The sequence below is a fragment of the Myotis lucifugus genome, unplaced genomic scaffold (assembly GCF_000147115.1).
Source record: "Myotis lucifugus unplaced genomic scaffold, Myoluc2.0 scaffold_243, whole genome shotgun sequence".
Taxonomy (NCBI): domain Eukaryota; kingdom Metazoa; phylum Chordata; class Mammalia; order Chiroptera; family Vespertilionidae; genus Myotis; species Myotis lucifugus.
In genome coordinates, this window is record NW_005871291.1 from 1,766,747 (window position 1) to 1,789,568 (window position 22,822).

General features: G+C 47.8%; 1 protein-coding gene across 3 annotated transcripts in view; it reads left to right on the forward strand.

The window, feature by feature from the left end:
* The window catches only part of ATP10B (ATPase phospholipid transporting 10B (putative)), a 74,681-nt gene that overhangs the window by 26,296 nt on the left and 25,563 nt on the right, over nt 1-22,822 (forward strand). For all 3 annotated transcript variants that reach the window (XM_014464209.2, XM_023762314.1, XM_023762313.1), the window contains exons 4-12: nt 421-527; nt 3,998-4,129; nt 5,782-5,909; nt 7,431-7,683; nt 8,857-9,095; nt 13,776-13,967; nt 15,889-16,495; nt 18,860-18,969; nt 20,851-20,977. In XM_014464209.2, coding sequence (XP_014319695.1) covers nt 421-527; nt 3,998-4,129; nt 5,782-5,909; nt 7,431-7,683; nt 8,857-9,095; nt 13,776-13,967; nt 15,889-16,495; nt 18,860-18,969; nt 20,851-20,977 — 1,895 coding nt within the window. The remainder of the gene's footprint in view (nt 1-420; nt 528-3,997; nt 4,130-5,781; nt 5,910-7,430; nt 7,684-8,856; nt 9,096-13,775; nt 13,968-15,888; nt 16,496-18,859; nt 18,970-20,850; nt 20,978-22,822) is intronic.

The following is a 22,822-nucleotide window of genomic DNA, read 5'->3' on the forward strand; positions in this document are numbered from 1 at the left end:
CAGCTGCCCTTCCTGACCGCTCACATCCAAGAGGCAGGACTGCCTGGTGTCGGCTGTGGACTCAGACGGTCAGCTTGTGCAGTTCCGTCCCCGCAGCCAGGTGACAGCAAGCACAAGACCACAGCCTGGAGGGAACACATGCGTCCCTGCAGGTCCAGAAGCCAGATCCCTTTCAGGTGGGGGGTGAGGATTTCCTTCAGGTGGGTCATTCCCTCTCAGGGCCCAGCTTCCCAGGACAATCAGGAGTTGCACTTGAACATGGAGACTAGATTGAGTTAATATCCCTCTTCTGAAAAAGAAGGAGGATAGGGATCGTGTTCACTTACTGCTTCTAGTTCTGGGATGCCATGGAGATACCATTGTGCCCAGTGACGGCATGGAGAAGCCATCAAACTACTCCCTGTCTTTCCTCATCCCCAGGGAGCATCCTGACCAGACCAGGACCGGCTTTGGCAGTGAGAGTCTTTTGCTCCGAGGCTGCACCATCAGAAACACCGAGGTGGCTGTTGGCATTGTCATCTATGCAGGTCATTGTCCCTGGACAGTTTCTTTGGTCCCCCTCTACGTTCCCTCCTCTATCCCCTCCTCCAAATCCATCTCCACCAGGGGAAACTCACATCAGTTCTAAGGGGTAGAGTCACGTAACTTCCCATTTCTCAGCTAAGCAAACTGAGGCTGGAATCACAGCTGCTCACTCAGTCCACAGGAGACATAATAGATTTCAAGTTACTGTCACTCAACTGAACAAGACAGGGAGGGAGATTCCTGCTCCTTTACCTCCAATGGTTTTGTGACACTAACTATATAGGCAAGATGATGTATATCTTATTGAGCCTGAGGAATGACCTCACCAAACTTAATGACTTCACCTTTTGTGCCTCGGCTTCCTCATCTATCCACTGGGAAAACATTTGTATCTGCCTTTGTGCTTGTGAGGGTCAAATGACCCAACACATGAAAAGCACTGCATCTAGCACGTAAAAATGTGATGGGTTTTCATTGTGTTTTGCAGTTATTATTATTTATCTTTATTCATGTTATGGCTGCGGTTATGATGGTGTATGTGACCTTGCCACGGCCATTTTGCTTCCCAATTAAAAAGATAGCAACACATCTTACAATGAAATCTAAAGTCTTACGACTACTGTATCCCTGGTACCTAGAAACTGGTGCTCCATGGGTTCTCGATAAATATTGGTTGTAACGTTGACAACTGCAGACTTCTTCCTCTGTAGGGAAAACACAGTCTCCCCGAGGTGTCTACTTGCACTGGAGGACTCCAGAATACATGTCTCTGGGTCTTGTATTCAGTAGGATTCCTTGTAGTATTTAGTTTGCTTGTTTTGTTTGATTTGTTTTGGTCTGAGTAGAAACCCACTTTTGATGAACATAGAAGAGCATTCCAAACATCAATCTACCCTAAGATTCACTTTTTGGGACTATCAAAAAAAACCACAAAAACAGGTTTTTAAACAAATAATGACACAATCTAGCTAGCTTTCCCTAATTTGGGGGAGGGGAGGTTTATTTGTCAGTTCAAGTGATTGTTTTTAAGGGTCTTTGGTAATGAGTTCAGTGCCATCTGGTAGACCCACTAAAGGTGGGCTGTGTAGCAATCCCTGCCCCAGCAAGAAAACCCTCATGGACTTAGAGTTTGCTTTTCTGAGTGACCAGAAACAAAGAAAAAACTCTATGTGGATGATGGGAATGCTGTATGAGGGGACAGGTTTAGAGAGAGCTCCCTGTGGCTCTAGGGGGTCAGGCTGCCTGGGTTCAAATCCACTCACCAGCTGCACATTCCAGTGCTAGCTGGCTAAGCTTTCAACACGGGTGCACTAAGAGTTCCTTTCTTGTAGGGGCATGAGGTTCAAAAGAAATGACCTGTGAAACAGGTTAGCACAATGCCCGACACATATTAGGTTCTCAAAAAGTGTGAGCAAAAAGAGTACTAATTGTTTTCAGTGTTATTATCTAGAGCATGGGTGCTCAATCTTGGCACGATTGACTTACAGGTCCGGGCTGTTGGTGGTGGGGGCTGCCTTATAAGATGTTGAGCAGCATCCCTGGCCTCTACCCACTAGAAACCATTAGCATCACCTTCTCAAGATGTGCAACCACAATTTCTCAAGCTATCACCAAATGTCATCTGGGGAGTAAAATCCCCCTGGTTGAGAACGACTGGTCTAGAGTCTGTCCCGGGACAATACAGATGGACAAAACAGGAGTATCCTCAGTATCAAAGGCCCCAAAAAGCCAAACTGAGCTTTGTAGAGGAAGAGATCGATTGTGGAGGTGTGTACCCCTACTGTGTACAAGGAACACATTGAGGTACTTTGTGTATATTAATCCACTCCCCCGCCCCAAATACATACACAACCATTATCTCCCATTTTGCAGACAAGGAATTGAGGTGCAAAGGGAATCATTCACTCAAGGTCACTTGTCTCCTGGTATTAATTGTATGTAACCCAAGATCAACCATCTACAGAGTCTAGCTCTGACTCTAGAGCCCACGTTCTAACTGCTACACCATGCAGCCTCCCCACTTGAGTCCAGCTCTTGCCAAAAGAACAGAAATATCTCAATGGTGAGGAGCTGGTGTTTGAAGAGAGTGGTCCTGGGACCCCTTGTATGGGGTGACCCTAAGGAAGTCAGGAAGGCAGTGTCGTCAGCACAGTCAGGCTGTGCTCACTGTGCCATGCAAACGCCCTCACAACTGCAGTGACTCGAGTCTAATTTAATAAGCCTAGAGTTTGCTAGTCCTGCTGTTTTGTTGCCACTTTAAGTCCACAGGGCAACTAGCTAAACAGCATTAAACCCATTCACCACTGGAGCTGATGTATTCGTTTTCTTTAATTTTGCACAGAAAACATGTGATTGGTGTTTTTTAATTTGACTGCTAAGGAGTACAGCATGGTAGTTAAAAGTTAGCAGCCCTAGAGGACAGGTTCTGCCCAAAGACAGAGTCTCAGCTTGACTCAGCAGCTGGCTGTGTGGCTTGGGTACCACCAGGGGCTGCTTGGAAGGAGAAATAGGCTGGGAATTAGAATCCAGGGTTCTCAGTGTGGCTCTGGTGGTCATTTATTCTTTCTTTTTAGGCAGGTCCCTTCTACTTTTCTCCAACTAGAAAAAGGGGGGGTGAGATTAGTAGTTTTCAAATTTTGTTGTCCTTTCTTTGAACAACACATTATGCATTCAGAACTCCGAGACAGAAGTGGAGCTGTACAGATTTAATGTTGGGGTAGAAGCCTTTGGCCCTGAACACTCTTACCCAAGCAACACCAACATATTTGTCACCAAGAGACAAATATGAAAATTACTGGCCCCAAGCAGTGTCCTGCCCCAGGGCCTTGGCACCTACTATTCCCCCAGCCTAAAACCTTCTTCTCCCAACTCTTCTCTCCCTTCGAGTCTTCCTTAAATGTCACCTCTTCTGAGAAGCCTTCCCTGACTATGTTTTCCAAAACCATCTCTTATTATTAGCCCTTTGTTTATTGTTTATTTCATGGGATATATTACTGACTGCAGTTATCTCATGTATTTGTTTCCTTGTATATTTTCACCAGCATGTGAGTCATCTGTCTTAGCAGTGTATTATACCACCACTCGCCCATAACAGTGCCTTTGTGCAAATTAGAAAAAGCCCTCAAAACAGTTTACTGTCATTTGCCAGAAATGTGTCATAATAAACTTACAAATCTATGACAACTACAAAATGAGGGATACCTCTAGGTCTGTGCAGGGCACAACCTGAGCATGGTAGCTCTGTCCATGCCCACCAGTGGCTGGCATGTCGGGGATGCTCAATAAGTACCTGCTGACCAATTGTGAGAGGCCTCTCCAGCAGTTCTCAGCAGCCTCCCTGAGGCAGCCCAGAGGCAGGTGAGGGCAGGAGGCCCCTCTGTTACTGTGGGCTCCTGTGAGCAGAGCCAAGGCTATGGTCCAGACCAGAGGCAAATGGGGGGCAAGAGACTGATAACCTCATTTTCGCTTGCAGGCCACGAGACGAAAGCCATGCTGAACAACAGCGGCCCGCGGTACAAACGCAGCAAGATCGAGCGCCGCATGAACACGGACATCTTCTTCTGCATCGGGCTCCTCTTCCTCATGTGCCTCATCGGAGCTGTAGGTACGGAATGTTCTGGAAAGAACAATGCACAGTGCCACAGTAATCTTCTTTTTCTTTGAACAAGTACTTCAGCTCTCTGAGCCTCGGTTTCCTCATCTGTAAAATAGAGTTCATAAAAAATAAAGCCTCCCCTATATGATCACAGGATGCCAATGTGAAATCTCTTGAAAGTATTAATTATGCAAAATATTAGGAATATCATCTATCATTTATTTGTTCAAGAAATACTGTCAGGAGTCAGACACTCTCTTAGCATGAAGGATAGCAAGGCGAGCCCATCCCAGCTCCTGGTCCAGCAGGAAGGAGCCAGCATGTGGACAGGATCCCTGACAGTCTGTCCCCTCAGGGAGGGCTGTGCACAGAAAATTAACGTGAACTTACTAGTTTAACAGGGGTGGAGAACTGTCCCTTAGGCCATATAGGGCCTAAGAAATCATTTGGTCTGGTCCTGCCAAGGCACTGGGGGTGAGTTCATTAAATGTTTGACTAAATAGAGCAGGCTAATGTTTAAGTTGCAGGAACTGCTGGCTGCTTTTGCTTTAGGACAGGTTTGTTTAAGGAATGTCAGGACTGGAAAGATGATTTGAGATCATCTCACTGTGTCCCCAGAGAAAGGAAGTTAATGGTTAAAAGGTCACACAGGGAGATAAGGTGCAGGCAAGCCAGAATCATCTTGGCAGATTGCCCAAATGATACATAAATTGGGAGTTATGGGAGGGGCAGAATCCTGTTCTTTCTGAGAATAATGACTCACGCACAGTGATGGGCCCCTGCAGGAGGTGAAAGCTCTCAGTGAACTCCCTTCCGGGTTCTTTATCACACATTTACTTGGACTGTGTGAAGGTGATGGCTCTTTTTTCTTAGCCCAGAATGCATGGGGGAAGTATAGAGGGTAGGTAAAGGTTGTCAGGACTCCCAAGCCATGCATTTCCAGTCATACAACTGGAAAGAATGGGTGTCCCTTTCTCTATTTCCAACCCCTATATCACAGAATTTCATCAAAATGTAAGCAATCCCCATGATACTCTCCTCTGGCAGGTCAGACTTAATGCCTACCAAGAGACTGACACATAGGCTGTATGAAGAACTACTTCAGAGCTAAATGAGCGTGCACACACACACACACACACACACACACAGCTATATTATATAGAACTAGAGGCTCAGCACACAAAATTCATGTGCGGGTACAGTCCCTAGGCCTGGCCTGCGGTCAGGGCCATCTTCCCCAACTGCCCACAGCCAGCCCCATCCTCCACCCCCACCCACCCCCGGTTCCCCGTTCGCCATCAGGTGATCGGAGCCTGCTGGCTGGGGGGAGGAACCGAGAGGTTAGCCATTCTGCCCGCTTGCCAGCCCCATCCCCTGCTGTTACCAACCCCTAGTTCCCCATTCTCCATCGGCGATCAGAGCCTGATGGCCAGGGGAAGGGACCGAGAGGTGGTCAGTGCACCTCATAGTGACTGGTCAAGCAGTCGTTCTGGTCGTTCCACCATTAGGGTCAATTTGCATATTATCTTTTTACTATATAGGATAAGGGTGGACTCCTCCAAAGCATACTCATGTCCAGGAATAGGTCAAGGGCTGATGTAATTGACCAACCTTGGAATTCAGTGGAGCTTCTGTCTCATCCTGGCTTTGCCTCCTCTCAGGTCACAGCCTCTGGAACGGGACGTTTAGGGAACACCCTCCCTTCGATGTGCCAGATGCCAAGGGCAGCTTCCCTCCCCTTGCCCTTGGGGGCTTCTACATGTTCCTCACAATGATCATCCTGCTCCAGGTAGGAGCTCCTCTCTCACTAATGGCTAGGAAGGCCTGTGGCCAATACCATACAACTCTGTGAAGGAAAATTCAGTGCTGGTCCCAAGAAGGAACTTACTGGACTGAGATGGGGAAATGTTCGTTGCTTTCTTGTGGGCCTTCGAAAGTATTCCCATTCGGGGTCGTGTCAGGACCAGTCCTGCTTTGTGAGGGGACCCTCCCCCCAGATAATTGTGGAGAAGAATATTTATTAGGCTTTTCTATATAAGATTACAGCAGTGACCCACGTGTGCCTGGCCCTTTGCCAGATACTGAACAGGTGAAACCTAATAACTGGGGAATAAAATAAGGTAAACTAGCACAGAGAACTGTCAAACCCTAAATACTGAGAGGAAGAAACCACAGATTAGTGTTTTAGTATTTTATCACTTGAGATTTAAAAACACAAGGTGGCGGGGAGCAGGGTACTGACCCTATAAGGAGAAACAAACAAAAACACAGAGAACCTACATGAGAGAAGGAGGAAAAAATGTGCAGGCTCTATAAGATACTAATCTATGAAAAGATGACGCAGCTTCATCTACACTCAATTTCTTGTACTCCTTGAGGGTGTTTCATTGTCCTCTTACTGGTGAACTCTTTTGAATCATTAGTTCATTCATTTGCTTAGCAGAGTAATCCTTTTTTACCTGTGAATCAGGTCATACCCCTGCTCTGCACAGACCCGCCAGTGATTTCATATCCTTTCAAAGTGAAGTCCAAAGTCCTTACTGCCACCAACAAGCCCTCAATGATCTGGATCCTGACACCCTCCCTGTCCTGTTCACTCACATACTTACTCTCACCCCCCAACACCCTGCCCACTCCCACTGCCCAGCAGCTGCCCGGAATGCTCCTCCTCCCACAGATATCCTCAGGACACACCCCGTCTTCAGCTGTCTGCTCAAAGGTCATGGTTGATAAGAGTCCCTCCCAACCATCACCCTCTACCCTCTTTACTTTTTCTTTATGAGACTTAACACACTGCCCAGTGTATATTTATTTGTTTGTTGGAATTTGAGGTCTTCAAGGCCAGGGATTCTGTTCTGCTCACTGCCATGTCCAGGACCTAGAATAATATGTGACTCACACAAAGCGCTCAATAGATATTAGGTATTGAATCAGTGGCCAGTAATCAACAATGGGTCTGAACACCTGTAAAAGTGGGAGGCCATCCTCCATGGCACTGAGATCCAGGGGGAATCGAGGGACTCCAGACAGAGGAACGACTGCTCCTCACCCACTTCCCACTCTGCATTGAACAACCAATGGTGAGTGCCTGCCTCATTCCGACACCCCTGCCTGAAGAAGGCATATCCCTAAGAATGTCAAGGGAGGCATGAGGCACTGACCTTTGATTTCCCAGAGAAAGCCCATCACGCGAGCGGACATCAGCTTTCCATTCAATGCCTTTGCCTCCCATGAGAGAGGGTCCTGAGAGAGGGTCCTGACACAGGGAACTGGCCTGGCTTCTGACACCGTGGGACTCGGTCTCTTGCAGGTGTTGATCCCCATCTCTCTGTACGTGTCCATTGAGCTGGTGAAGCTCGGGCAAGTCTTCTTTCTGCACAACGACCTCGACCTGTACGATGAGGAGACCGATCTGTCCATCCAGTGTCGAGCCCTCAACATCACGGAGGACCTGGGCCAGATCCAGTACATCTTCTCTGACAAGACGGGGACGCTGACCGAGAACAAGATGGTGTTTCGGCGCTGCACCATCGTGGGCAGCGAGTACTCACACCAAGAAAACGGTACGAGGCCCCCCGGGGGCCCCCATCTTTCCTCCTGAAAGAATCACCTGCTCTCCTAGAGGCTGGTGATTAAAGACGTCATGCTGGCTCCCCACAGAGGCTGTGTGGTTTGTGGAAAGTAGCTTCCTGTGTCCCTGGGGCTTCCTGGTCACAGAGCAGTGCTGTTCTTGTCACCTGTGAACCTTCATTTGTTCACAAGGCTCTCAGGGATCTGTGTGTTGCCCTCCAGTCTGCTTTGTCCTGTGCCATTTACATACAACATTTTTACCTGTCAGGAGTGGCCTGGGGACATGTCCCAATGATGTGCCCAGGGTCACCTTACCTGAGAGGACAGGCCAGGTCTAGGCGCATGGTCAGATTTGATACACCCGGGAAATGCCTTCCATGTTCTGTGATCTCTTGAAAGCTTCAGCTTAGCAGATATGGCTATGAAGTGCCCAGACTGTCATCCTGTATGGACTAAAGATGGCCTGTAAAGCTGACCTGATCCCCTCAGCTCCGTCCCCTCCCCAACCCATCCCCACACACACACACACTTTTTAACTAAGAGAAGAAACTCTCAAAAGAGCAGCATTCATTCTTTTAAGTGATATAGGGAACCCAATTCCCTTTACCATGATGGTAACCACTTATGTGGGAACTTCTGATCCTTTTTAAAAATATATTTTTTATTGATTTCAGAGAGGAAGGGAGAGGAAGAGAGAGATAGAAACACTGGGGATGGAGCCCACAACCCCGGGCTTATGCCCTGACCAGGAATTGAACCATGACTGTCCGGTTCATAGGTCGATGCTCAACTAAGCCACACCGGCTGGGTCCTTCTGATCCTTTTTAATAATAAAAACAGCTACCATCATCAGTACTTAGAGTATTCTAAGTCTCCCAAACAACCCATAGAGTTCAGTACTTTTTTTAACCCCCTATCTGAGGAAATAGAGGCACAGGTTTAGCCAAAGCTCAGAGCCACATAACGAGGAGGTAGTAGAGCCAGGATCTGCACCTTGTGTCACTTGGTTGCACCCCTTTCTCCAGTCAGGGTAGCCAGCTCCCTGGTTGCCAGAGCAGCACAGTGTTCTTCTTCAGTGTGCTTAACCCCCACTCCGAGTCTGGGATTTCCCCACCATAGTCCAGCCCAGGTATGACAGGGGCAATAACAGGACTCCTTTCCCACAGCCAAGCGACTGGAGGTCCCAAAGGAGCTGGACTCAGACAGTGAAGAGTGGACCCAATACCAGTGCCTGTCCTTTCCAGCCAGATGGGCCCAGGGCTCAGCAGCAGTGAGGAGCCCAGGAGGCATCCAGCCTCTGAGGAGATGCCAGAGTGCCCGGGTACCCATCCAGGGCCACTCCCGACAGAGGTCCGTGGGGCGCTGGGAAAACGCACAGTCTTCTGTGGCCTTCAGCAGCTCCATCGTAAGTCCCTGCCTTTTCCTCTTTGAATTGCAAGTGGCCTCTACTGGGGAGAGATGGGAGGGGGCTCTGGGGTGTGAGGGACAAAAGACAATAAAAACCCTGAAGGGCTCTCCAAATGCCAGCCCTTGGTCTTGTATGCAGTCTTCATACGCGTTTTATTGGGCATGCACACTTCTTGTTCATTTCCAATGTTTAGTATTTAGAAATTAGGAGATTTCACATAAACATAGATTTCTGGCTTCTGTTTTTTAAAAATGGAATTGGGAAAATCCTTCACACTAAGCTAGCATTTCCCTGTGGAAGAAATTGGCTTGAGTTAAAGAGTCGACGCCATTTAGTCTGGGCATGTAATCTCTAGTTCATCACAGTCCTTGCCTCACTTGCATCACTGAGCCGAGGGCCAGCGGCATGTCCATTATGCTTGTTTTTCCAATAATACAGTTAAGAGGAAAGAGAAATATTTGCCATCCCCCTGTTTCTATAAAGTAGAAAAACAAAAGATAAGCCTACGGGCTTATGCATTTCAAGAAAAATGGAAGAATATCTTTCTTGTGATCATCAAAGAGAGTCCTCAATTGTTATGAAGCAAAAACATCAATGTCAAAATTACCCAGCACATTCACTCCCTTAGGTTAACTGCCTGGCCCCTGTGGTCCTACACCCCTGCAGCTTTCTGCATGTGGTCCCTTCACATTTGATCCACAGGGACACCCATCACTAACTGTCCAGGGAGCAGGTGAAGAAATTGAGTTTCTTCTACAAGATCTCCAACATTCCCTGGGAGTGAAAGCCAGAACCGGGCCTCTGGCTCCTGCCTGTCTGCTTTCCTCTGCACCTTGCTCTTTCTCTAAGAGACACATGATCTAGAATCTTCTGTTCTCACAGAAAGGCCACAGGGAGCCCCAGCTTGTCTTGAACAAGTCACAAACTTAAAGAGGAACCTGAAGTGCTAGTATCCCATGATTAGAAAATACGATTTCAAAATGATCCTTCAGGTGAATTTCCTTCCAAGCTTTTATTGCCCCCATTAATACACATGCATAACTCCATCTATTTAACATTTTTGCAATCATAGTACATAGAATTATAGGTTCTAGGTTTTTTGGATCTGACAAGATGTCAGAAGCATTTTCCATATTGCTGCCTCGTATTCCTAACCCAGGACTGTGCTTTCTGACTGCAACAAGGAAAAAAACGCTGCAAGTCTGTGTGTTCTGGGTTGTTACTTCTGTAACTCTGAGTACAACATCTAGTTAACTCTGCCCTGGCCAGGTAGCTCAGTTGGTTAGAGCGTCATCCTGCTACACCAAGGTTATGGGTTTGATCTCCGGTCAGGGCACATACAAGAAGCAACCAATGAATGCATAAATAAGTGGAACAACAAATCAATGTTTCTCTCTCTCCCCCTCTCTTTCTCTAAAATCAATAAAGTTGAGTTAACTCTTTTGTTATTCACAGACATGCAACATTAGCAAGGATCAAATGATAACAATGTGTTAAGACATCTGATGTTCATAAACTCGCAAGACAAATGATTTGTAGACGCCTTTAGGAAGCCTTTTGATTTGGTGTAGTTTTCTTCCTGTGTGTTTTTTTTCCCCAAATGAGATAACAACAGGACCTCCATATTGTCAAGTCTTTCTCTTATTTAATTCTGTCCCCTCTAAATGGAATGCCTGGAATGCCTTTCCCCCAGCTCTTTACCTAAATATTTGAACCATGAATTAGTGAATTCTCATTAGGCATGCACTGTGTGTGTCTTTGGCATTTTCCAGTTCTAGACACCACAGGTGGCCCATGTGCCTGAGAATGTCTCCGCCAGGACCCGGGGGGAGAGAAAGGAGCCTTTCCTTGGTAGATCTCAGTTGGGGCTCACAGATTCACTGCCCCCTGTTCAACCTGACAAATCTCAGTTACCCAGAAAAACTGCAGCTCTGAATCAACCCGGGCTAACTTCTATTCGGGGCCCTTCGCTGCTTGCTGGCCAGTGAAAGGGACACATTAACCTCTGAGCTATATCCAGATCCTGGATGTCACCTTCCGCCCTGACTGGCACTTCTAAAGGCAGTTCTAAGTTCATTCCAGAACAATAAGGAAATTGACACACAGATTTACAGCAAATCCTTGTTGTCTAGGCAGATGCAGATGGTGACGCGTTCTCTTTACGAACTGCCACATGTGTCATTCTCCAGTCTGTTTGCTTGAAGATCTGGGGTTAGTGGGACAATAGCATCCCCAGGTAGGAAAGGCACTGGGCTAAGGGTCAGGAAACGTAGGTTCTCATTTTAGCTGTGCTACTGGCTTGCTGGGTAACCATAGCAACACGTCAGACCCCTTTCTATCCCTTTCATTACCTGAAAATAATTTACTTACAACTCTCACCAGCTGTTCTAAAACTCAAATAACATAATGTCGGTGCTGACCTGCAAGATCCCTTCCAGCTACGAGTCAGACACATTTGGGGTCATCTCAGCTCTACCATTATTAGCTCTGTGGCTTCAGTCAACTTGCCCAGCTGGAAGCCTCCACATTCCCATCATTGTTCTGCCTCTTGAGCTTCTTTGGATGATCTAATTGTTCAAATCATGCATTCTAGATGGATGGGTAACTAATCGAAGTTTTAAGTCATCTTTCTGAGAGAAAGCTCTCTGTTTTGGACAAATGATCCCATCTCTGGGGACATGGACATCTTTGTAAAATGCAATGCTGAGCCCTCTCCCCTGAGATGCTAGCCTATTTGGTCTATGGAAGGGCCCGAGCACTCATATTTTTATTTCTGATGTTCTAGTGAGCAACCAAGATGAGGACCTGTGTAAGCATACCAGCCCCCCGCTAGGAAATCGTCTACCTTTGTCTCAAATAGGCTCCTTCTCCAGCTTGGAAGTCACTGGCTGAAGGGGGTGGTTTATGTTTCCTTAAAGGGCTCTAACTACCTGTAAAATATCTGTGGCTGGAGTGGCAGATCCTGGAATGAATCCATGGACCATGTTGGGGGCAGCCCCAGAGGATCTCCTGGTTCCTGTCCCCCCCCCCCCCACTTCTTGGCAGGTTCCTGAACTTGCCTCTCTGCCACCTGCCCATCTGGCAGTCAGCTGGTCCCATCATCTCCTGGCACCGCCAGGTCTGTACTTCCCTTTGTAAACACCATCAGAACTTGCCTCTGAATTCCCCCGGGTGCCAAGTCGTGATGGAGCACCAGGCCACATTCTAAAGGAACCCATTCTTGGTCTCCTTGGCTCTTGGCTCTAAACCAAAAACAAAATGAGTATCAACAAAAGCTGGCTTCTTTCTTTTACTACAAAGAACAAGGAAGCATGGGTCGTTTTTGCCTAATAGGCTGCTATAAAAGCTGTGGTCTGAGGGTGGGGTAGCACACTTATGACAGGGTGAGGGCTGAGCCAGTGTTTAATAGACTGGCAGATAGAAAATGAAATGCCTTTTTTTTTCTTGGTCTGCAAGCAGCCAAGATTTGAGCAGAGAGTCTTTGTTTAAAAGTGCCACTTGCAAAAGGTTTCCAGAACCATCAGACCAAAGAATATCTTCCTGGTCATAAAATTTGCATTGGGGACCGTCCAGTCTCCGAACATATCACCACTCCCTTCTGTGGGCGCAGCCCCTCCCGCCCCTCCGGAAAGAACACCCTGGCCCTCTGCCTCGTCCTTCGTCTTGGTCTTCCTTTCCTCCTTTGGAAGAGACTGGTGCAGCACTCCAGTCTGTTCCCGTGGGTGGACAGCCCACATACCCACGCTGCCACATCCCCCACTGGATGGCTAGGTACTGATTTAATCAGCCAAGCACAAAAAATCTTTTGAATGTGATGTGACCACACAGGCAGGGACAGATGAAGGCCATCTCAACTGTGCTTCCCTTGGCCCCCAGGGTCCCTATTGGGGATGCATGGCTGCAGTGATCCTATTCATAAGAGGTGGAAAACTCCCTTCTTGCTAGGCCACTGAGGTCCACCACCCCACCCTCCCTTGGGACATATGTTGCATTTGGAAAAAGCTTACCATAACAATCCATATGCTTTTACTGAAGTCCAGGTAGGATTTTGGTAGACAGGAGGGGACTTATCAAACAAGGTAAGATCACAGGCATAGAGTGGGAGTATTCATCCAGGAGACAGCAAACACACCGCCGGCTAAGCTGAGGGTCTGTGTTGAGAAGTGGTGGGAACAGAGACTGTGAAAAAAATTTAGATGACAAAGTAAGTTGATTGTGTCAGCAATGAAGATCTCCTGACGGTCTACTGAGCTCAAGAGTACCTGAGGGAAATGGTGTTTAGAAAGATGCACGGGCGATACATGTGAAGGGTTAGAAGGATAAGAGGTGAGAGGCAGCAACATCAGCTTAGAGGTGACGCAGAAATCCAGGAGTGAGGCCACAGGATCTGAGCCTGTTGGTAGCATCAGGACTGAGGGACAAATGGTGGGGAGACAATGTAATGAAAGAACTGCCAGAGCTTATAACTGATGGACATGTGAGGTGAGGGAGAGGGAGGAATCAGATAAGAATCTGTAGTGACTGGGCTTGCAGAGGGGGTGTCGTCTGGATTCAAGAGTACAGGGAAGACTGTTATCCTCTCCCCAGGCATGCAAAGAACCTGGTGTGTGTGGGGGTTGGGGGGAGGCTTCCTCCGAGTCCCTTTAGGAAAGACTCACCAAGTTCTTTCTCTCTCAGGAAAAAGACGTGACTCCAGATAAAAACCTACTGACCAAGGTACAAGATGCTGCCCTGTGGCTGGAGAACTTGCCAGACTCCAGACCTGCCAAGGCTTCCCTCTCCACCACCTCCTCCATCGCTGACTTCTTCCTCGCCCTCACCATCTGCAACTCCGTCATGGTCTCCACAACCACTGAGCCCAGGCAGAGGGTAAGGATCGGTGATGGAGGGAGTGGCAGGGGAGGGGAGGAAGGGTAAGGGCAAGGGGTGACACCCTGAACAGGAAGACAAGACACTTGGGCCCTAGCCACAGTATCGCCATTTCATCCCTCTGAGACCTTGAACTCTTACCCTTTCTGGGCCCCAGTTTCCTCATTTTTAAATAAAATAGAAAAAGTTATATATGAACTCTCAATGTAGCTTTCAAATTTTGTGTCTATCTGTCTGCAGGGTAGATATTAAGAGTTAATATCGCCCTAACTGGTTGGCTCAGTGAATAGAGCGTCGGCCTGCAGACTGAAGGGTCCCAGGTTCGATTCCGGTCAAGGGCATGTACCTTGGTTGCGGGCACATCCCCAGTAGAGGGTGTGCAGGAGGCAGCTGATCGATGTTTCTCTCTCATCGATGTTTCTAACTCTCTATCCCTCTCTCTTCCTCTCTGTAAAAAATCAATAAAATATATATTTTTTTAAAAAGAGTTAATATTTACTGAGCACTTGCTACATGCCAGGCTCCATGCCAAACACTTTGGCTACGTTATCTTTTTATCCTCACTACCCAACAATCCTACGCTGTATGGCTTTGCATTTAACAAGTGAAGAAACAGCGCTAGCCAGTTTGGCTCAGTGGGTCCCAGATTCAATTCGGTCAAGGGCACAGGCCTGAGTTGCGGGCTCGATCCCCAGTAGGGGGCATGTAGGAGGCAGCCAATCAATGAGTCTCTCATCATTGATGTTTCTATCTCTTTCTCCCTCTTCCTTCCTCTCTGAAATCAATAAAAATATATTTTTACAAAAGAAAGAATAAAAGAGATTCCACCAAAGTTAAAAAAAAAAGTGAAGAAACAGGCTCAGAGAGCTTGAGTAATTCAACAAAAGATGTATGGTTAATACATGACAGAACCATCTGTATGACTCAATAACAGTATATTACACTGATTTCTGCTTTTATATGGGGGTTAGAAAAAATACCACCATGTGTGATGTTCTGCCAATTGGGAGATAATGCAGCTGGATGGCCATTTATAGGAGATTAGACTCTGAATTATTTTTTAGTACTGAAATTAGCTGTGTCTTTAATTATCCACTGACTCTCACCCAGGCTCCCCTGTGAGTACCTGATGAGAATAATTGGGTGTTATAATTTGTGGCTATGAAATTAAGAAAAAGGTTCACGCAGGCACCAACTCAGAGCCCCCCCGCTTCTTATATCCTGATCCCAAACCACCCTGAGAAGTCACTTCAGCCGCCGAAAAGTCACCAGGTTATCAGAAGTCTTCAGGGAGCTTTGAGAGAAGGTAGCGTTACCTGAGAACTCTGTTTTCAAGAGGAGGAAGCACCATTCTGGGGAGGACAGCATCCGCCTCTCAATCTTTAAGTGAACAGGGAGGCTTCTGCTGGCTGGCCGCTGGAGGTCCCAACCTCTGGAGTCAGACAGAACCAGGCCTGAGCCCCAGCTCTACTCCCTGTACACTGGGTGGTGATGGCCAATTTATTTAACCTCTTCGTGACTTAGTTTCCTCATCCATAAGTTGGGATAATAATAGTATCCTGTAAAGTTAGGGAAGATGAAATGAGATGACGCATGCAAAGATAAAGGCTCTGGTAAGGGTGTGGGAATGTGAACTCTTACTATGGGTATGGCTTTTGTCTCCTTTTCTTTCCTTTGTCTCTGATTAGAATGGGATGGTCATTACCAATCCCAGGAATGTCAGGGCTAGAGGGAACATCTGGCCTGATGCTCTCATTTTACAGGTGGGTAAATTGAGGCTCACCTAGAGGAGACGACTTGCCCACGACCACAGAGGGCCCAAGTAATCCATTTCTTGCAAAATGACCTGCAGATTCTGCCACAGACCGCATTTTTCCCCAATATTGAGAGTAATGTTCTCCTTCCCTCCTCCAATCCCAAGGTCACCATGCCACCTTCGACCAAGGCTCTGGGGACCTCCCTGGAGAAGATCCACCAGCTCTTCCAGAAGTTGAAGTTTTCGAGCCTCAGCCAATCATTCTCCTCCACCGCGCCCTCCGACACCGACCTGGGGGACAGTTTGGGGACCACCATGCCCACCACGGACTCGGAAGACAGAGACGACGCGTCTGTGTGCAGTGGAGGCTACTCGACTGATACTGACGGCGGCTACAGGAGCAGCACATGGGACCAAGGTGAGGCCCTGGCGTCTGGGTCGGGCACTTCCTTGGAGGAGGTGCTGGAGGACCCGGCCCTCGGCCCGGCCAGCCCCGAGCTCTGCTACGAGGCCGAGAGCCCCGACGAGGCTGCCCTGGTGCACGCCGCCCATGCCTACAGCTTCACACTGGTGTCCCGGACGCCGGAGCAGGTGACCGTGCGCTTGCCCCAGGGCACCTGCCTCACCTTCGATGTCCTCTGCACCCTGGGCTTTGACTCTGTCAGGAAGAGGATGTCCGTCATTGTGAGGCACCCGCTGACGGGCGAGATCATCCTCTATACCAAGGGCGCCGACTCGGTTATCATGGACCTGCTGGAAGACCCGGCCCGCGGTGAGTCCCCCCTCACCAGGGCTCCAGGAAGAGAGGGCTCCGTGGTTTAGGAGGCAGCTTGGGAGGGGAATGATGAGTTCAAGTTACAGCGCCACTCAGCCCAGCAGATCCCCAGGAACACGGGCCACAAGCTGCTCTCCTCACAGTGGTTCCTTAACACACGCTTCTTTCATTCCACGTGCCCTCGACCTGGAGAATGACAGAGCTTGGGAGCTAGACTTGGGGAGGTCTTGGAAGAGCAAGTCTCTTTAACTCCTTTATCCCCATTTCTAGTTTTCCAAACTCATTAAACATGGATTATCCATACACTGTATCTTAGCAGGACATCCATTAACATATCCTAGAAAATACTGTGGTCCTCATTCTTAGTTTTGGAGAGAGACCAACTGAACCCAGAGAGGGAAGTGACCTCAGAGAGGAGGCGAGGTAACCAGTGACACATCCTCGGCCCGGGTACCCTGGGGCCTTCCATGCGGCCAGACTTCCCTGCCAGGCTCCATGCACTCTGGGAAGCCTCAGGTGGCCCTCTTTATCATCCTTCCCCCAGCCTCTCCCCAATGGATTTCCATAAACTCGCACCAAGCCAGGAAAATGTTCCATAATCCCTAGCTCTCAGTGTCTAGTTTTGGAGCAGCATGAATTAGTGCACAGACGCTTCTTGATGGCTAACAAGGAGAAGACGGTTATGGGGCTATGATTCTCCCAGAGTAGCAGGTTCCAGCCAAGCTTTAGAATTGCCAGGCAGCTCTGTGCCTCCTGCATTACCAGCTATGGATCAAAGCCAAGAGGTTCATGAGGATGGATGAGCGTTTAGAATGGGAAGGGAGCTGATTAGGTTTCTTTATCCCCACTCTGGCAGAGGAGTGAATTCCATGTTTCAGAGTCAAGGGAGCCACAGTATTCTGTCCCTGGGCAACAGCCATCAACGCTGCCCTGGAGATGGTTTTTTATTTGTTCCTCACCTGAATGCAAAATGGATTAGAGATGCTTCCAATAAAAGTCACATGAGCAATGTTACTATTAAGAATTGAGGACTAAAGCTTTGAAAAGGAAGGGGGGAACTAACCCTAGATGTAACATATTTATGGTGTTTGAACGTTCAATTTGACCATGAGGTTTCTGTTAGCCTGAGCAAAAAAAGGTCAATTCGAAGGTAACCAGATAGAAGGCAAAAGGTTTTAATCTTAGGAACTGATGTCTTTGAAAATAAAATACTTCAAATAGTGCTCAATAAGACAATGCATAAAGACTGTGCTTCAGGCACAGAGAAAACAGTCACACCTTCTGAAAAAAGAGAAATTAATCTTTGAAAGAATTTTTGCAGTATATAAAAACAGCCGTAGAATAGTATCACGGGGGAAATCAGAGCTCATTGTGCTTTCTTATACTTATCTTACTGTTAAACATTGTATTTTTAATTTTGCATTATATGAAGGGATGGATGAGGTACACGAAATCTGTTTACTACTTAGGGCCTCTGAGGATCTCAATCTAGCCCTGGTTTAAAAAAAAGTGATTGAAGCTTTTTCCAAACTTAGCTTTATAAAGTGCTGCAATTGATTAGAGATGTCTGGGACATCTTAGATAAAGTAAGTGGCGATAGCATCAATCCTGCCCCATACCCACAAACCCAGGATGAAAAATTCCTTTTATCTGGTAGATAAAAGTACTGGAATTCAAGAGAAAAAGATTAATTTTTTTCTAAAAGAAATGTATTATGTAGGACTTCATAAAGGGGACTTTGAGCAACACAATGAAATCTTTTTCATTCTAAAAAACTATATTGGTAGGAAATGCAAACAATTTTTTTTCTAAGACCATTTCTTGCAGTGTGGTGAAGAACTTAGCAATGAGATTCAAGTCCAAAGCTGTCTTGGAACCTAACTGGATATAAGGACTGAAGTAGGTGACAGAGAAGGTGATGGATAGGATGTCCATCACTTAGCAAACCGTTGGTCATCCAGGGCTAAAGTGGCTACAAAGAAAGCACCTGGGGTCATAATAAAGATCCAGCTGTCTGGTCCCTGATTCAGCAGAGCTTCAACTGGACCTGGGAATCACTCTTTTTTGTTTACGTTCCCAGATAATTCTGATGCAGACAGGTGTTTGGTAAGAACACCTTGGACCACCTACCCTCCTAAGTAGTGCATTTCTCAGCCAAGCTTTTGATGATCAGCTGTAGAGAGCAGACAATGGAAGGACTCCCAGAGATCACCTTCCTGGGCACCCTGACAGCCAGGAGAGTCCCTCTGGTTCTGTGGAGGGCTGTGAGGGGATTTCTCCACTAAAGATTCCAGGATGTTAAGAATGGGGATCCCTGAGCATTTGTATATGACCTCATGCGGGACAATGACTCCTTCACAGTGACTGACACTGATGTGGAAAAGAAGCTGAGGAAAATCCGAGCCCGGACACAGAAGCATCTAGACTTGTATGCAAGAGATGGTCTTCGAACGCTGTGCATTGCCAAGAAGGTGAGAACAGATTCCTCGTTAAGTACGTGCAGGGCCGCAACCCCGATTTTATCTTTTCTACTTCTTTTTAGAAGACCCTTAATGTGGGTTGCTTTAACATTTTCAAAATTAGCTATTTTGACTCACCACAAAGACCCAGGACTTTTGACAGTTTTGCTGGGGCAGAAATCTGAATGGCAAGTTTCCATATCAGTGTGGTTATTTGTATATGCAATTGGTTACCTCTAACTCATAAAATAATGTTTAATGTTATAATTTTGCCTTCAGCATATTCTTTTAAAATCTGCATTATTTGCATAGATTGGGAATTTGGGAGATTTTATGTGATCACCTAAAAGTCTAGATTTCTGGTTTCTCCCAAAAATTTAGAGGAGCTGTCAAAGTGGGTCTCCATTCTCGAATGGAAGCAAATGGCTACAGCCATGTAGCAGCTGATCCCTGAGGAGAAATGTATTCTGCTGTGTTGTGGTTGGCCACAGTCCCCACTATTCCCTATTGTTTCCCTTGGCCCAGTTATAGTCATGTAGATTACCTACCTCACCTCCTGCAGGTCTTTAACTTGGCAGCCCCTGCAGGTGACGCAGACAGAGAGCTAAGAGTCCCAGAGCACCTAAAATCAGGGAGGGAGCTATGATGGACATATATTTCTAGATGGCTGGATTTATTTCTTCATAAATCCCCAAATCTCATCTCTTTTATGGTCCTTAGGCAACCATAAAAATGTAAGAGTTTATGAGCACCCACTTTAAAGCCAGACCTACCTGGGTACAAGTCTCAATCTCGCCACTTATCTGTTGTGTGACATTGGGCAAATTTCTTCATCTCTCAGAGTTTTGGATTTTCTTATCTATGAAATGGTGTCAGCGCTCCTTACCTCATACAGTTGTCGTGGAGATTAACATGTATACATGGGACAGCAACTAGTGCTTACTACTCTATAGCTGTAATTATACTATCTTCTATTTTCCGTTGAAATTATTTGTGCCTATTTTGTCTCCTCTAATAAAACTGTGAATTTCGCAAGAGCAAAAGACCTACTCATGTCCCCTTGGTTTTCCCTATGTACCATGCACAGAGAGAAAATCTAGGGCTATTCATTGCTGTATTCATGCAATTCCATCACAGAGGTCTAAAGTACTATGGGACTCCAAGGGAGGAAGATGTGTCCTCTAGCTGTATTCTTCCAGCTTTTGGGTACCACCTCCAATAGCTGGTGGAGAATTCTACCAGGCTGTGCAAGATCTGGATGCTGCTTACCTGTCCAGCCTCATTGCTGGCTCTTCTCTTCCTGGCTCTCCATCCTTCGGCCAACTGGTGTTTACAAGGAATAGACAAAACCAAGTTCATTGCTTTTTCACAGCCTTTGCACTTGCCCCTCCCCATGACTGAACCCTTCTCGTCATTGGCTCTCAACTTGTATGTCGCCTTGTCTAAGAGACCTGAAGATTCAAATGAAATAGCCTTTCTTCCCACAGCTATCCCTCTACCCAGTCTCTCTCTCTCACATACACACACACACACACACACATCTTCAGATCACGCTCTTTAATTTCTGCATAGAATTCCTTGAAATGACCTATTATTTTAAATTATTTACTTGGACAATGTCTCTCACCCTCCAGTAGCACATAAGCCCAGGCATGCAGGGATCTCGTCTGTCTTGATCATTGCTATACCTTCAGTGCCCAGAGCAGGGCAAGAGCTCAACAGATGTTTGGTGATAATGGAACATGAGGATCAATCCTCCATTGATTCCTGCACTCAAGAAAGCAATCATTGAGGAGAAGGCCCCATCTAATTGTGTAGAGAAGCTCAAACAGGCACATGGGAAGGGGAAGGGATCCACTTGGAGTTGTGAACGAGCCTATTCCTATCCCGTAGGTCCTAAGTGAAGAGGACTTCCGGCGATGGGCCAGTTTCCGGCATGAGGCCGAGGCATCCCTCGACAACCGAGATGAGCTTCTGATGGAGACCGCCCAGCATCTGGAGAATCAACTCACCTTACTGGGTAGCTAAAAATAAGCCCTCATTAAATGAAAAATAGGAATGCTGCAAGCTGGAAAGGGAGTTCTTGGCCCTGATTCTGACACTGCTACAAATGTGTCTCAATTAGGAGCCTTCCCCGGGGTGCCTTTCAAGAGATTTGGCACAGACTGTGCCAACATACAACCCAGATTCCACATGCAGCCTCCTGAGGGTGCCCGGGAGCGTTCCTGCACTCCCTGCTGGATGAAGCCTAGGAGTCTGGTTGCTTCTCCCTCTATTTGTTCAAATGTTTGTTGAGCACCTACTATGTATCAAGTAGCATTCGAGGCATTGGGGCTACAACAGGGAACAAGAGCCACAGGGACTTGGCCTCCCAGAGTCTAAGTCTAGTGAGGAAACTGACTAAACAAGTAATTAAACAGTGGGATGAGGGCTGGGCTGGGAGACTTACCAGAGAGGTTGGAAACACAGAGTAAAAGGTGCTAACCTGGCCTGGGGCCAAGGGGGGTGCAGGAAGGCTGGACTGAGTGGAGAAGAGGAGTTGGTCAGGCCAAGGGGGAGAGTGTTCCAGCAACGGGAAGGGGCCGGCTGGTAACTCAGGTCTGCTATGGCTAGACCATGGAGTGGGGGGGTGGAGAGGTCAGCAGGACCCAGATTAGGAAGGGCCCTGCACATCACATGCTGAATGTTTGGAGAGGGGACGGGAGGGAAAGCAGGGACAGACCTGTGCTTTCTGCACAGAAGTGAGATTGGTACGCTGGGGGGTAGAGGAGCGGCATGGAAGCCACAGTTAAGAGCCAGCGTTGGATTCCTGGTGAACGAAAAGCATTGCTGAGAGAGCAGGGGAGGCTTCATTTATCAGGATTCATCTCACAGCTCGGGAGTCAGATCTAGGAAAGGCCATGCGGGCCCAGCATGCACACACTGGCCACAGGGCAGCTTTCGTCCACCTCAGAAGGCGATGCTGACCTGGGCACAAGGGCCAAGGCGTGGCTCTGCCGGACCTTGCTGTGTGCCCAGGGACACATCCCCACAGCCTCCGAGCCTCGCTTCTTCTCTGGATAAAACCCACACCCCAGGCTGCTCGGCCAGGCCAGGTGCAAGGGGACAGGAAGGCCCAGCGCTGCTGCAGGAAGCCTTTCTATAGAAAAGCAGCAGCAAGATTTGGACAGGTGGGTGGCCAGCCGGGTCGGAATTCTGCTCCACCCCTCCTCCAGCCTTTCGCTTCTGTGTTTCGTTTCTGTGTTTTATTTGCTGCCTCCCAAGGCCCCCTTGAAAGCTGGTCACGAGAACTCATTTCAACAGGCACCAGAGGTCTCTAGGCCAGACAGTTCCACCCACCACACAAGGTCACCGGAGGGTCATCCCACCAGGGCGCTGACCCTCCTCGCCCCTGAGGTTCCTTGTTTCGGGAGCACTGGTCTCTGTTGGAGAGCAGTGCTAACCGGCTGGTTCCACAACAGAGAACACACTTGTCAGGGCCCGTCGGCCCCCTTTGCTGGGAAAGGCCTTCATGCCTTCCTCTTTCATTTTCTCTTTCACATACACCAAAAAAAATGTGTTTTTCCTCCTCTCGCCTTCACTCTGCCTCCCCACAACATCCATCAGCTTCGGAGGCCCACCTTCCAAGCGAACCCTGGGAGGGAAAGCTGAGGCCCGGCCATCACTCTTCCCAGGGTTGTTTACCTGGCTGTTTGGGCCTCAAATACAAAACAGGCACATTTCTTGACAGCGAGGCTGTTTTTCTTCCCTCAAGGCGGCTCAGGAAGGAGAGGGCTGGGGCCGGGCAGAGAGCTCAACTTGCCACCAAGAATCCGCCCTGCCCTTGCGAAGCTGCCTGGCATTCTCGCTCGGCCCCAGAGGAGGG